This window comes from Anolis sagrei, chromosome 6, assembly GCF_037176765.1.
Source record: "Anolis sagrei isolate rAnoSag1 chromosome 6, rAnoSag1.mat, whole genome shotgun sequence".
NCBI lineage: Eukaryota > Metazoa > Chordata > Lepidosauria > Squamata > Dactyloidae > Anolis > Anolis sagrei.
The window spans coordinates 127,628,218-127,644,164 of NC_090026.1; the positions used below are offsets into that span (position 1 = coordinate 127,628,218).

Sequence of the window (15,947 nt, forward strand, 5' to 3'; positions counted from 1 at the left end):
TTCCATGGCATCAGGGTAAGGGTTCCTGGGCTTCATTTGGTAACACAAGAAGAGCATTTTGAAAAGCAATACAGAAAAGTAGAAACAGACAAAGATGACAACTTCTCACCTTTCACCTTCAGCCGTGCGCTCTCTGAGACCTTCTTGTGCACCTTGACGGTCACTGTCCCCGAGTCTTCTGGCATGACGTGTTTTAGCGTCAGGCTGTGAATCTTGCCCAGGCTCTTGATCTCATTGAAGTTGTTGGGAAAGAGATGTGTGTCGTTGAGGAACCATTCCACATCTTCAGTGTCTTCAGACAGTTCGCAGGAGAAGGCCGCACAGCTCTCCTCCTCGATCTCCACGTCCTGCAGGTGTTTGGTGATCTCCACCTTGCGCTCTGTTCATCAAGGAGAGCAAAGAATGAAGCATTGTTAGTGCTTTGGCACATTCTTGGGCTTCCCACTGTTGTCTCCCTTCCATAAGCAAATACAGTGGGGTTGCCATGAAGTATGAGTTCTGGAAGCCCACAGAGATATGAAAAAACATGGATGATTGCAACTCATATTATTAAACATCAGCCATGTGAATGTACATGATTCCACATCTCCATGATCACATCACTGCCATTCAATGACATGGGGAATGATGTTCCATGTTCAATGGAATTTGCTGTAATTATTTCAGAAAATTAGAAAAAGGTTGATATCCCAAGTAGGACATCCATATCCACATTTCAGCTTAGTGTAGCCTTACAAATACACTAAAGCAGTGTTTCTCAACCTGGGGGTCGGGACCCTTGGGAAGGTCGCAAGGGGGTGTCAGAAAGGTCGCCAAAGACCATCAGAAAACACAGTATTTTCTGTTGGTCATGGGGCTTCTGTGTGGGATGTTTGGCCCAGTTCTATCGTTGGTGGGGTTCAGAATGCTCTTTGATTATAGGTGAACTATAAATCCCAGCAACAACTCCCAAATGTCAAGGTCTATTTTCCCCAAAGTCCCCCAGTGTTGGGCATATTGAGTATTCATGCCAAGTTTAGTGTAGATTCATCATTGTTTGAGTCCACAGTGCTCTCTGGATGTAGGTGAACTACAACTCCCAAACTCAAGGTCAATGCCTACCTAAAACTTCTAGTGTTTTCTCTTGGTCATGGGAGCTCTGTGCACCAAGTTTGGTTCAATTCCATCGTTGGTGGAGTTCAGAATGCTCTTTGATTGTAGGTGAACCATAAATCCCAGCAACTACAACTCCCAAATGACAAAATAAATCCTCCCCCAACCCCACTAGTATTCACATTTGGGTGTATCGAGTATTTGTATCAAATTTGGTCCAGTGAAGGAAAATACATCCTGCATATCAGATATTTACATCATAACAATAGCAAAGTTGCAGTTATGAAGTAGTAACAACAATAATTTTATGGTTTGGGGGTCACCACAACATGAGGAACTGTATTAAGGGGTCGTGACATTAAGAAGGTCGAGAACCACTGCACTAAAGACTCTTTCTCATTACCAAGTTACATCACTTTGATATAACTCCCAAAAATGCATCCTACTGGATCCTAGGATTTGTTGTTTAATGAGCTATAGGATCACTCTGGCAGAGAATCTTAAACATTTAATGAAACTACAAATTTGATGATTTCATAAGAGTCTTTCCTTCCTGATGAGAGCCTTCTTCCATATCTAGTGTGCCTTCAGGTTGACTTATGGTGACCCCATTAATTTCATAGGGTTTTCTTAGGTAAGGAATAATGCAACCAGTTTCTGCCTCTCCCACAGAACTATGGGAGTTGTAGTTTTACTATGTCTTTTGCCTTCTGTGCCAAAGAGTGCCAATACCTCCCCAACCTGCAACTCTTAGGATTCAACAGCACTAAGCCATGAAAGTTAGGGTGCATACAGGGGCGGCTCAACCCATTATGCAAAGTAAGCATTTGCAGTATAGTTGATTTTGCCCAGGGGCGCTCTTGAGGCACTCTTGGGGGAAAATAGACCTTGACATATGCGAGTTGTAGTTACTGGGATGTATAGTTCACCTACAATCAAAGAGCATTCTGAACTCCACCAATGATGGAATTGAACCAAATATGGCACACAGAACTCCCACGATGAACAGAAAATATATATCAGTGATTGGTTGGGGGTGTGACAAAATACTTTTGCTTACCATTAAAAATTATCTAGGGTCGCCTCTGGGTGCATCTACACTTTAGAATTATGCAGTTTGACACCAATTTAACTGTTGTGGTTCATAACTATGGAATCATAGGAGTTCATCAGTGTTCAACATATTTAGCCTTCTATGCCAATATGTGCTGGAGCCTCACCAAACGACAACTCCCAGAATTGCAAAGCACAACAGTTGAAGTGAAGTCAAGCTGCATTATTTTTATAGTATAGATGCATCCAAAAACTCTCTGGGATTTTGGCCTGCATCAATAGGAGCCTAGTGTCTAGATCTAGGGAAATCATGCTACCCCTCTATTCTGCCTTGGTTAGACCACACCTGGAATATTGTGTCCAATTCTGGGCACCACAATTCAAGAGAGATATTGACAAGCTGGAATGTGTTCAGAGGAGGGCCACTAAAATGATCAAGGGTCTGGAGAACAAGCCCTATGAGGAGCGGCTTAAAGAGCTGGGCATGTTTAGCCTGAAGAAGAGAAGGCTGAGAGGAGATATGATAGCCATGTATAAATATGTGAGAGGAAGCCACAGGGAGGAGGGAGCAAGCTTGTTTTCTGCTTCCATGGAGAATAGGACACGGAACAATGGCTCCAAACTACAAGAGAGGAGATTCCATCTGAACATGAGGAAGAACTTCCTGACTGTGAGAGCCGTTCAGCAGTGGAACTCTCTGCCCTGGAGTGTGGTGGAGGCTCCTTCTTTGGAAGCTTTTAAACAGAGGCTGGATAGCCATCTGTCAGGGGTGATTTAAATGCAATATTCCTGTTTCTTGGCAGAATGGGGTTGGACTGGATGGCCCAGGAGGTCTCTTCCAACTCTGTGATTCTATGATTCTATGATTCTCAACCCATTCCTCTTTGTGTGAATGAATAAGCAAAGGCAGTTACACACACATACACAACATTCCTTCTGACATACCTAAAACAGTCAGCGTGGCTTTGGTTTCCGTGCTTCCAGCTTTGCATTTGTAAACACCGGAATCGCCAACATTCAGCTTCAGGATTTTGAGCTCTGCCGAGTATTTCTCCCTCTTGATCTTAAACCTGTCGGAGGCCTCGATGAGGGTATGGTCTCTGTACCACTCCACCGTCTTTGGGGAAGGCTTGAAGTCACAAGAGAGGACCACCGAGTGGGTTTCCATCACCACCTTGTCTTCCAGCTGCCGGGTAATGGTCACTTGGAGATCTACAAGGGTCACAGAGGAGAGACAGCCAATGCTAACTGATGAGTGGAACAATGAACGGAAGAGATAGACCTTCATCTTTCCTTCCTATCTATCCCTTCCAACCCTTGGCTCAATGCAGATGCTTCCATCACTAAGGGAGCAGGAGACAGCACGGAGGTTATAGACACCAATTTATAGCGTGCATACTAAAATAAACAGAATATTCTTCCTCTTGTTTACATTCTCTCCCATCCACCTCCATTGTTTTTTCTTCTCTGCATTGAATTTTAGTTCGTGAAGCTCCATTGGGGAGAACCACAATAACTTAGTGATTTGAGCATTGGACTAATAGCAGATATTATTTATTTATTATTTATTTAGAAGTTTTCTATACCGGCCTTCTCACCTCGACGAAGGACTCAGGTCGGTTTACAGCATATATAAAATACAATCATATAAAGAACAACAAGTGCAAAGTCATTACATATTAAAATAGTACAATACAGTACAATAAAACATCATCATCACAATTACCTAAGCCAAATCGTCAATCCAGTCATGGTCATAGTCATACTCGTAGTCACAGTTCATCATAATTCATCACAGGGGGAGGTTCTAGGTTCAGTCCTCGAATGCCACATTCCAGAGCCAGGTCTTTAGTAATTTCCTGAACGTCAGGAGGGAGGGAGCACATCTGATCTCTAGTGGGAGGGAGTTCCAAAGCCGGGGAGCCACCACCGAAAAGGCACTGTCCCTTGTCCCCACCAACCGTGATTGCGAGGGTGGTGGGACCGAGAGCAGGGCCCCTCCGGAAGATCTTAATAGCCTTGATGGTTCATAGGGGAGAATCCGTTCGGACAGGTAAACTGGGTCAGAGTCGTTTAGGGCTTTATAGGTCAGAACCAGCACTTTGGATTGTGCACGGAAGCTAATTGGCAGCCAGTGGAGCTGGCATAACAGAGGGGTTGTATGGTCTCTGTACCCCGCTCCTGTTAGCAATCTGGCTGCCGCACGTTGGACTGATTGAAGCTTCCGGGCAGTCTTCAGAGGCAACCCCATGTAGAGAGCGTTGCAGTAGTCTTAACGGGATGTAACCAGAGCGTGGACCACCGTGGCCAAGTCAGACTTCCCAAGGTACTGGCGCAGCTGGCGCACAAGATATGGGCAAACTTTGGCCCTCCAAGTGTTTTGGACTTCAACTCCTACCAGTTCTTAAGAATTGTGGGAGTTGAAGTCCAAAACAGCTGGAGGGCCAAAATTGTCTATGCCGACTCTAGAGACTAAGACTCTTGAATCCTCTCTTGGCCATAAAACCCCATTCTGCCACATCAACCAAGACACACTTTCCCAGCTTGAGAAGCAAATTCCTAAACATTGCTAGGCAAGAAAACCCTATGATAGCATCATCTTAGAATCACCATGTGTTGGAAATGATTGGAAGAGCCACAACAACAAGGGACTTGTTTATTATCATATTCTTGATGCTATAAAACAGTGTTTCTCAACCTGGGGGTCAGGACCCCTGTGGGGGTCGCGAGGGGGTGTCAGAGGGGTCGCCAAAGACCATCAGAAAACATAGTATTTTCTGTTGGTCGTGGGGGTTTTGTGTGGAAACTTTGGTCCAATTCTATCATTGGTGGGGTTCAGAATGCTATTTCATTGTGGGTGAACTATAAATCCCAACAATTACAACTCCCAAATGGCAAGGTCTGTTTTCTCCCAACTCTACCAGTATTCAAATTTGGGCATATTGAATATTTGTGCCAAGTTTGATCCAGATCCATTATTGCTTGAGTCCACAGTGTTCTCTGGATGTAGGTGAACTACAACTCCAAAAACTCAAGGTCAATGTCCACCAGACCTTCACAGTATTTCCTCTTGGTCATGGGAATTCTGTGTGCCAAGTTTGATTCAATTCCATCATTGGTGGAGTTCAGAAGGCTCTTTGATTTTAGGTGAACTATAAATCCCAACAACTCCAGCATTACCAAATGACAAAATCAATCACCCCCAACCTCACCAGTATTCAAATTTGGGCGTATGGAGTATTTGTGCCAAATTTGGTCCAGTGACTGAAAATACATCCTGCATATCAGATATTTACATTACGATTCATAACAGGAGCAAAATTACAGTTGTGAAAATAATGTTATGGTTGGGGGTCACCACAACATGAGGACCTGTAGTAAGGGGTCGCAGCATTAGGAAGGTTGAGAACCACTGCTATAAAAGGAATAAATTGCAATGCATTTTACCCAGGTGGAAGGACATAAATTTAGCTGGCCATATCTGTTTCAAAATGGAGTAATGTACACAAGCCCTGGAACAATCCATCGTAATTTCAACTACAAAGCAACTAGCAAGTTACCTTTCACAACCAGGTTGGCTGAGGATTTGGATTTGCCAATGGCAAGCTGGATGGTGCCGGTCATGTCCACGTCAGTCTTTCTCAAGATCAGGCGGTGGATCTTCCCTTCTTGCTCTATCAAAATGTCCTTGCTGGCTTGAAGGACCTCCCCGCGTAAGGACCACTTGGGAGGTTTCACCGACTGAATGGAGATCTCACACTCGAACCTGGCTTCCGCTGGCTCAATCACCTCAACGTCTTTCAGCTCCTTCACAATATTAATGGATTGCTCTGAAAGGAAGAACCAGAAGGAACCAAAGAGAAACGTTACTTGCCTGTCCCATCTACTTATCCAAAAGTCCTCGGACCACAAGGGTTTGGGATTTTGGATTTTTCCAGCTTTTGAAATTCCTGTCTTTGCATGACAGGGAGTTGGAGTAGATGGCCCTTGTGATCTCTTCCAGCTCTATGACTTTATGACTCTTTGATTGTATATATGTTTATGATGAAATATGTTGGAGATGGGACCCAAGCCTAACCATGAAATGCATTTCCATTTCATAGACGCCTTATACAAATAATCTGAAGGTATACTATGCCTAATTAATAATTAATTAATAATTAATAATTAAATATTTATTTATTGTCGAAGGCTTTCATGGCCGGAATCACTGGGTTGTTATAGGTGTTTCCGGGCTATATGGCCATGTTCTGGAGGCAATTTTTCTCCTGACGTTTCACCTGCATCTATGGCAAGCATCCTGAGGATGCTTGCCATAGATGCAGGTAAAACGTCAGGAGAAAAATTGCCTCCAGAACATGGCCATATAGCCCGGAAACACCTACAACAACCCAAATATTTATTTATTTATTTAAGTCTAATTAATTGATTGATTAATATTTAATTATTCAATTAATTAATTAAGCCTAATTAATCAATTATTTAAGTATAATTAATCAATCAATTAATTAATTAAGTCTAATTAATTAATTAATAATTGTGTCCAAGAGACAAATGTTTGGAAACACTGGGCGATCAGAAAGCAAAGTTGCCACTATCTCAGCAACCCATGATTTCATAATTTGGAGTATTTTGGAGAATTTTGGACAAATAATGCACAACCTATACTGACTGATGTTGCTTCTGGATCCAGACAAAGCAAAGGATTACCAATAATCCCCTATCACTCTTCAAGGGCTGAATTGCTTTTTAAGATTATGTCAATGGGTGATGATGATGATGATGATAGTGATGATGGTTCCTTAAATGAGCACAGACAACGAACAGATAAGACTTCAAAGCATTTTCATCCAATGGACATATCAACAGTAGGTTTGTTTTCTTAACAAGGCTTACATTTCCACAGTCCCTTATGAAAAACAAAATCCAAAAAACTATGTAATAAAATTTGCAAAATGTTCAGTTCCTGGTTTGAAAGTATTAATTCCTGGTTAATTGTGCAGTCCTTATTTTGAAAGTCATTGTTCTACTCCGGAAACTTTGTTTTTGTGGCTGCCACAAACTAGATTCAAGTGGTTGATATGAGATATTCATTGAAAAACGGTAGCAAAATGTTCTGCAGGATGTCCCACAAAAACAGCATTGTTGCAGTTTAATAAACTTTATGATAGATCCAATTAGGAAATGATACGTATAACTCAGGAACAAAAAGTGTGGAATGCAAGGAGTCCAAACCACAGAGCTTGCACATGTTGCAAATCTGGATTTCCAGCAAACTTGGATCATTTTGGATGGCCATTTTATATTTAAATGAATGTGCAAATTGACTGCAAAGCTGTTGAAATTTCCTGAGGCAAAGAAGCAAAGTTGTTGTCAAAGGCTTTCATGACAAATCACTGGGTTGCTGTGAGTTTTCCGGGCTATATGGCCATGTTCCAGAAGAGGAGGGAATGCTCCTGGAACATAGTTATACAGCCCAGAAAACTCACAGCAACCCAGAAGCAAACTTGCTTAAAATTTTATTGATTTCTCCAACTTATTTCATTTAGGAAACTGGACCGAGAAAGGAATGGCAAAGAAAGGGCAAATAAACAGGACTGATGACTAAACATAAACAATACTCTTTTACATGCCATGAAACCCCATCATCAGCTCTTCACCATATGCACAAATCTGTTCTGACCCATATTTCAACCAAGAAGCAGGTTGTTACCTTCCACGTAGAACTGAGCAGTGCTCTTCTCGTCAATTGCATCACAGGTATAGATGCCTTCATCCTCAAATTCTGCCTCGTTGATGAGAAGCTTCCTGTAGACCCCGTCGCTCACCATCTCATACTTCTGACCCGGATGGATCTCCTTGTTATCCTTGTACCATTTGACCTCCGCATTGGCCCGAGACACTTGGCACTCCAGAAAGCCCCGGTGCTTCTCAATGGCGATCCTCACGCGCAGGGGTTTCACAAACCGTACGGGCAATTCTGAAAGAAGATAAAGAAATAGTAATATTTCACATTTGGACAGTATTTTAAGGAATTCAAAGAGTTCCATATATAGGCCTTAACCTACTAATTTGGCAAGCTAAGAACCAAGGAAATATCAGAAACTAGAAATGGTTGAAAAGTTGTCTTTTCAAAACTTGCAAGTGAAAGAGTGAATACTAGATACCTCAATGCTATGAAATCCTGGATTTTGCAAAGAAGGCAAAACACCTTGTAAAACTATAATTCCCAGAATTTCATACCGTTGAGTCATAGCAGTTCAAGTCAGTGTCAAACTGTGTTAACTTTACCATCTAGATACGTTCTTTTTCAGTATGTCACACTAGGTTATTTTAAAATTAATTCATTTAAGTGGCATCCCATTAAGTGATCAAACCATCACCGCTCAAGCAGGGAGCTTTGAGATGGTTGAACAGGAGCTCTCCGAAGCTCTAGGTGCTCTAACTGCCTATTACAGGAAAAACCAGCTGATTCCTAATCCATCTAAAACACAGACATGTGCTTTTCACCTTAAGAACAGACAAGCATCCCAAGCTCTGAGGATCACCTGGGAAGGAATCCCACTAGAGCCTTGCAGCGCACCCAAATACCTGGGAGTCACTCTGGACCGTTCTCTGACCTACAAGAAGCACTGCCTGAATATCAAGCAAAAAGTGTGCGCTAGAAACAATATCATACGAAAGCTGACTGGCACAACCTGAGGATCACAACCAGACACAGTGAAGACATCTGCCCTTGTGCTATGCTACTCTGCTGCTGAGTACGCATGCCCAGTGTGGAACACATCTCACCACACTAAAACAGTGAATGTGGCTCTTAATGAGACATGCTGCATTATCACAGGGTGTCTGCGCCCTACACCACTGGAGAAACTACACTGCTTAGCCTGTATCGCACCACCTGACATCCGCCAGGGAGTAGTAACCAATAGTGAAAGGACCAAGGTAGAGACATCTCCGGCCCACCCCGTTTTGGTATCGGCCAGCACACCAACGACTTAAATCAAGAAATAGTTTTCTAAGATCTACAGAGATACTCGCAGGAACACCTCAGCAAGCGAGAGTCCAAAAGTGGCAGGCTCAAACCCAGAACCACAATCAATGGCTGGTACCAAATGAGAGACTCCCTCATGGGCACACAAAAAACTGGGTGACTTGGAAGGCGCTGAACAGACTGCGCTCTGGCACCACGAGATGCAGAGCCAACCTTCAGAAATGGGGCTACAAAGTGGAATCCTCGACATGCGAGTGTGGAGAAAAGCAAACCACTGACCACCTGCTGCAATGCAACCTGAGCCCTGCCACATGCACAATGGAGGACCTTCTTGCAGCAACACCAGAGGCACTCCAAGTGGCCAGATACTGGTCAAAGGACATTTAATCAACTACCAAGCTTGCAGACTTTGTATTTTGTCTGTTTGTTTTGTTAAAAATGTAATACAACTGTCTGGTTGCTCCTGACATGATAAATAAAACCGAATGAGAGACTTCCTCCTGGGCACACAGAAAACTGGGCCACTTGGAAGGCACTGAACAGACTGCGCTCTGGCACCACAAGATACAGAGCCAACCTTAAAAAATGGGGTCACAAAGTAGAATCCATGACATGCGAGTGTGGAGAAGAGCAAACTACAGACCACCTGCTGCAATGCACCCTGAGCCCTGCCACATGCACAATGGAGGACCTTCTTGCAGCAACACCAGAGGCACTCCAAGTGGTCAGCTAGTGATCAAAGGACATTTAATAGAATACCAAGTCTGCAAACTTTGTGTTTTGTTTGTTTATAACTGTTCTGGTTCGCTCCTGACACGATAAATAAATAAATAAGTGACCAAACAACGATTTCTATTCTGGGTCTTTGAGAATTTCCCAAGTTAGGGAATACTAATCCTTACCTTTCACTTTAAGTTTTGCTCGAGATTCTGCCGTTTCGGCAACAAATTTGATCTCCGCCGAGTCCTCCACTTCCACGCTTCTGTAGACAAGCTGGTAGCTCTTTCCTGCAAAGGAAAATCCGTGGGTGAAATCAATTAATAGGTCTATTAAAGTTTTTGAGGATTGAAGGCAAAGTAAAATCTTGCTAAAAGTTTGTTGACGATTGCTATTGGCTGTTCAATGGGACTTTATAGGGCATCTTGGAAAATAATTCTCTAAGTGAAGAACACTCAATGCCATCAGGATACACAGTGTCAAACTACAATTCCAAATATTCCTTGCATCTGCATGTTCAGCAAGTCTAAACAAATCAAGTCCCTCGTCATTGCTTTCCCCAACATTTTGTTCACAACATACAACCGCCTAAAAAGTTGGCCATCCGTTGACTTTTTCCCTACCATCTTGACGCAACTTGATGTTGTCTCCTGCCCGGATTTTGTGTTCGTTGCTGAACCACTGCGTTTCCACCTCATCGTGTGAAATCTCACAGAGGAACGACGCGCTTTCTTTCTCGCTCACTTCCAAGTCTTCAAGCGGCTTCACAATCTTGATGTCTCGGGCTGAAGAGACACAGAGACATGCTCATTGTGGCATATTTGTTGCTTCTCCTTTCCAATACTAGTTGAACCTAAAAAAACACGTTCCTTCCAACTTTAGGTGCATCTATGCTATAGAATTAATGTGGTTTGACACTACTTTAACTGTCTTGGCTCAAAGCTATGGAATCTTGGGAGTTATAGTTCTGCAATGTCCTTAGCATTTTCTAACAAATAGTCTCACCAAGTTAAAACTTCCATGATTCCTCTGCAAAGAACTATGGCACTGAAAGTTCCACCTTGTCTCCTGTGCTACGCTAATCAATATAAATAAAAATGTAATGTTCGTTTGTGGGATTAACAGAACCCAAAAACCACTGGACTAATTGACACCAAATTTGGATGCAAGACACCTAACAACCCAATGTATGTCCTTCACTCAAAAAAATTGATTTGGTCATTTGGGAGTTGTAGTTTGCTGGGATTTATAGTTCACCTACAATTAAAGAGCATTCTGAACCCCACCAATGATGGAATTGAACCAAACTTGGCACACAGTTCTCTCATGACCAAGAGAAAATACTGGAAGGGTTTGCTTTGGGAGTTGTAGTTCACCTACATCCAGAGATCACTGTGGACTCAAACAATGATTGATCTGGACCAAACTTGGCACGAATACTCAATATGCCCAAATGTGAACACTGGTGGAGTTTGGGGAAAATAGAATCTTGACATTTGGGACTTGTAGTTGCTGGGATTTATAGTTCACCTACAATCACAGAGCATTCTGAACCCCACCAATGATAGAAATGGGCCAAACCTCCCACACTGAACCTCCATGTGGGCCACAGCAACGCATGGCAGGGGACGGCTAGTAATGTAATATAATATAATATAATATAATATATTGTATATACATATAATATTTATAATATTATAATGTAATGCAATATAATACTAATAATATTATTATATTATAATTATATATTTATATTACATGTAATGTTACTAATAATTTTACTATATAATGGTATAGTACAGTATAGTAACATTTAGTACTAATATTGTACTATGCTAATAATATATTGTGTGTGTGTGTGTGTATAATAAACAACTCTGAGTTCCCTTCAAGGCAAGAAGGGTAGTATATAAATTCGTAAATTAAATAAATAAATAAATAATAAAGTGGTGTCAAAATGTATTAATTCTACAACGTTGATGCATCCTCTGCAAACCAAATAGGACACAAGACTTAGAACGTCAACCAGGACTGTGGCGCAGCTGTCTGAGTGTCAGCTGCATTAAGATCACTTCTGACCACAAGGTCATGAGTTCGAAGCCAGCCCGAGTTAGAGTGAGCTTCCGGCCAATTGTGTAGCTTGTTGTCGACCTTTGCAACCCGAAAGACAGTTGCATCTGTCAAATAGGAAAATTAGGTACCACCTATGTGTGGAGAGGCTAACTTAACAAAATTTATGAGGCCATAAAAAGACTCCAGCAAAGCTCTCCAGAAAAAAGCATGCGGGGAATGCGGAAGTACTTCATCAGTGTTGCAGATGGACGATGAAAGCGACAGCTCCCATGGCGGCCAGAAAAAGTTAAATAGCCTCAGACTGTCTGTCTGTATCTGTTGTGTGTCTTTGGCATTGAATGCTTGCCATATATGTGTACATTGTAATCTGCCCTGAGTCCCCTGCGGGGTGAGAAGGGCGGAATATAAATACTGTAAATAAATAAATAAATAATAAATTAGTGCAGTTGGCCCTCCATATTTGTGAATGTAACTTTTTCAGGTTAATTTGCCAATTTGATTTAAATAATATATAGGTCTTCCAGCAGACTGCAGGACCTAGAGATTGCTAAAGAGATCACTTCTCACTTTGTAGGTCCTCTGGTGCAATTCTATGACCAATATCAAGTGGAAGTTGACCTCTGAGTTGTGCTGGATATGGAGTGACATTGACCAATAGCACTTTATTGGCATCCCATTTTTTAATGTTAGCATGACAGTCACAGATATGAATTGGTAAGCTGGCTATAATGATGAACATCTTGTAAGTATTCATCCTTGCCATGGAAACATACCTTGGATCTCCAAGGCAGCAGTGCTCTTGTCATCATCCGCATCACACATATATTTCCCTCGGTCTTCGTATTCACATTTGTGAATGGTGAGGCTTCTCTTCGTCCCCCGGGCCACCATTACGATTCTTTTATTTGGCCGCAGCTCAGTGCCATCCTAGAAGGGAAACATTCAAATTGGAGTCAGCAATCGCAAGCTCTTCACAGATTAGATAGAATTTTGTGCTCTTGATTTGTCAAAATTTATTTATTTTATTTATTTATTTACACTATTTCTATCCCACCCATATCAGCCCGAAGGCAACTCAGGGCGGCATACAAAGTCGGCACAATTCGATGCCATATATACATTGATAAAAAGCAAAAAGCCACATTACAGTACATTTACAAACATAAAAACAATCAATAATAAAAAATTAAAAACTATGTCCTCTCATTCAAATCCTCATCCGTTCCATCGTCTTGACCATTCCTGGATCATTTTCCGATTCAAGTTTGTCTGTTTATCTTGAGGTTCTGAATGCTTGCTCGAAGAGACAAGTTTTCACTCTTTTTCGAAAGGTCAGGAGGGAGGGCGCTGATCTAATATCCCTAGGCAGGGAGTTCCACAGCCAAGGGGCCGCCACAGAGAAGGCCCTTTCTCTCGTCCCTGCCAAACGTGCTTGCGAAGCAGCGGGATCGTGAGCAGGGCCTCCTCCGACGATCTCAAGTTCCTGATGGGTTCGTAGGAAGAGACGCATTCGGATAGATAAGTTGGGCCGGAACCGTTTAGGGCTTTATAGGCTAAAGCCAGCACGTTGAATTGTGCGTGGTAGCAAACTGGCAGCCAGTGGAGCTAATACAACAGAGGAGTTGTGTGCTCCCTGAGCGCCGCTTCTGTTAGCAACCTGGCTGCCGCAGGCTGGACCATTTGGAGCTTCCGAGCCGTTTTCAAAGGCAACCCCACATAGACAAGTTGCAGTAATTTATACGGGATGTAACCAGAGTGTGGACTACCGGATGGAAAACCAGAATGTACTATATTCTCTCATTTAGCATACTTCCAAACTTCATAAAAACTTTTTTTCCCCCAAGTAAGATATAATTAAGTCAAATATCCAGGACCTTATAACAGCTGTTAATAGTTTCCCAGATTGAGAGGGAGCACTTGAAGGAATATGAGATGAGACAAAATAATCTAATAATAATGTAACACGACTTTTGTTCTTGGGTTATCAATGTCATTTCCTAATTGGTTCTCTCATAAAAGCATGGGAAAAGTTTATTAAACTGCAAAAAACTTTGTTTTTGTGGGAAGGACATCCTGCAGCACATTTTGCTATGGTTTTCCAATGAATATCTCATTGTGTCTCAACCAATTCAACATAGTTTGTGCCACAAAAATGAAGTTTCTGGAGTCTAATAGCTACTTTCAAAGTAAGTACTGCACAATTAAACAGGAAATAATACTTTCGAACAGGGAACAGAACATTTTTCTAATTTTCTTACATAGCGTAATATGAAAATGTCCCAAGAACACAGAGGAGAGAATATCTCATAGGGTTCAGATACAGGTAATAGTCAAGAAGAATATAATGAAGCTCGAAGGTGTCCAAAGGAAGCCAATCAAAATGGCTAAAACTCTAAAAACCATCACTTTATATGTAATATTCATTCATGATATGCCTTATGGATAAATTGGCATGCTAGTTCTTAGCTGATTTAACTTCAATCATCTTCCATTTATTCAACTGCAATTGCTATTGGATTCATTACAGGCAACTGGATCAAGAAGCAAAACTCTTATACTTTTTGCAAAACTCAGAAAGACAACTTCGTAACCTATTCCTGGGAAATGAATTCATTACCTTACGCCACTTCACTTCCGCATTCGCCCTGGACAGTTCACACTCAAAGGTGACGTTATCCTTGTGCTGAGCTTTGAGATCTACCAGAGGTTTGATTATTTTCACTGGACTTTCTGAAAGGAATAAAAGAGGGGAGAGAATGAAAAGGACCCTTGGGTTTGTGAAAGACATCATGAGATGAACATGAGATGTTCCGACCATCAGGTTAGATACACAATAGAAGTGTTGCTTTGTGGCGATAAAAACCAGAGCCATCACCAAAACCCATATTCAAGTCTCAAAAATGTGGGTTGAGGATTAGTATGACAGCATCTTTAGAAGGAGCTAGAATATCGTACTTCCAATAATACAACTTCCATATTCAGAAATTGCTGCTTCTGGAAGTTCTTATAGAGTCATCCTGGACAACCTAGCAAATTCCCAAGCAATGTATCTTTTCTAAGAATTTTCTCGTTTCTCCAGCACAACTCTATGTTAACTTCCAGTTAAAGCATAACCATAGGTATCAGTCCTGGGGTAGAGAAGAAACTTTCCCAACCCTGCGCAGCTGGGCTGGGAGAGAGGTTTGCCTCTTCCCATGAAGAGAGAGAAGCTGTAGCTCTATATAAGCAGGTGTGCATATAACTAAGTAGACCTTAGTGTTATTTCGCCTCAGTGTGAGAGAGGCGTCAGTCTGAGTGACCCCTCAGTGTTAGCAGCCCTCAGTCTGTGAGGTCTCTGTGGAAGAAGGGTTTTAGTGTGTTAGTATGCCTAGTGTGAGAAGGCCTCAGTGGGAGAAAGGCCCCAGTGTGAGGTAGGTAGGCCTCAGTGTTAGTAGGCCTCAGTATGAGAAGACCTGGTGTGAGAAGCTTCGATGAGAGAAGCCCCAAGTTGAAGGCCATTATGTGTAAGGTTCCAGTGTAATGGCTGCTATGTATAAAGCTAATGTGTGAAGCTCTTGTGTATGTGAGAGAAGAGGCTCTGTGAGAGTGAAGCTGCTTATCTGCATGAGGAAACTTCCTTGCTCTCGAGATTTTCTGTCTTCCTTTCTGGAACCAGAAGTGAAATACCCACAACATCTTCTCTGAGAGGACACCTACCTTTCACATTAAGTCTTCCTGTGGTGTGAACTCCTTCTGCCTTGAAGGCGATGAGACACGAATCCTCCATGGCAAGTTTGGAGAGGGTCAGCGAATGCTTCTTCCCTTTGGTGCTAATGAGGCAGTTCTCCTTGGGCTTCAGCCTCAAGCCGTCCTTCATCCAGGTCCCTTCCACATCTTCATGGGATAACTCCACCTCGAAGGTGACAGAGTCTTTTTCGTGGACATCCATAGGTTGCAAGCCCTTCACCACCTTGATGGGCCTCACTGAAGGGAGAAAGCACGTGATAAAGAATTAGATGGATCTTCTATTCAAGAGAAT

General features: G+C 42.2%; 1 protein-coding gene across 1 annotated transcript in view; it reads right to left on the reverse strand.

The window, feature by feature from the left end:
- The window catches only part of OBSCN (obscurin, cytoskeletal calmodulin and titin-interacting RhoGEF), a 289,411-nt gene that overhangs the window by 199,005 nt on the left and 74,459 nt on the right, over positions 1 to 15,947 (reverse strand). The window contains exons 20-28 of the mRNA XM_067470395.1: positions 15,626 to 15,892; positions 14,547 to 14,659; positions 12,703 to 12,856; positions 10,480 to 10,641; positions 10,042 to 10,146; positions 7,859 to 8,125; positions 5,706 to 5,975; positions 3,091 to 3,357; positions 110 to 379 (exon numbers count right to left, since the gene is read on the reverse strand). Coding sequence (XP_067326496.1) covers positions 110 to 379; positions 3,091 to 3,357; positions 5,706 to 5,975; positions 7,859 to 8,125; positions 10,042 to 10,146; positions 10,480 to 10,641; positions 12,703 to 12,856; positions 14,547 to 14,659; positions 15,626 to 15,892 — 1,875 coding nt within the window. The remainder of the gene's footprint in view (positions 1 to 109; positions 380 to 3,090; positions 3,358 to 5,705; positions 5,976 to 7,858; positions 8,126 to 10,041; positions 10,147 to 10,479; positions 10,642 to 12,702; positions 12,857 to 14,546; positions 14,660 to 15,625; positions 15,893 to 15,947) is intronic.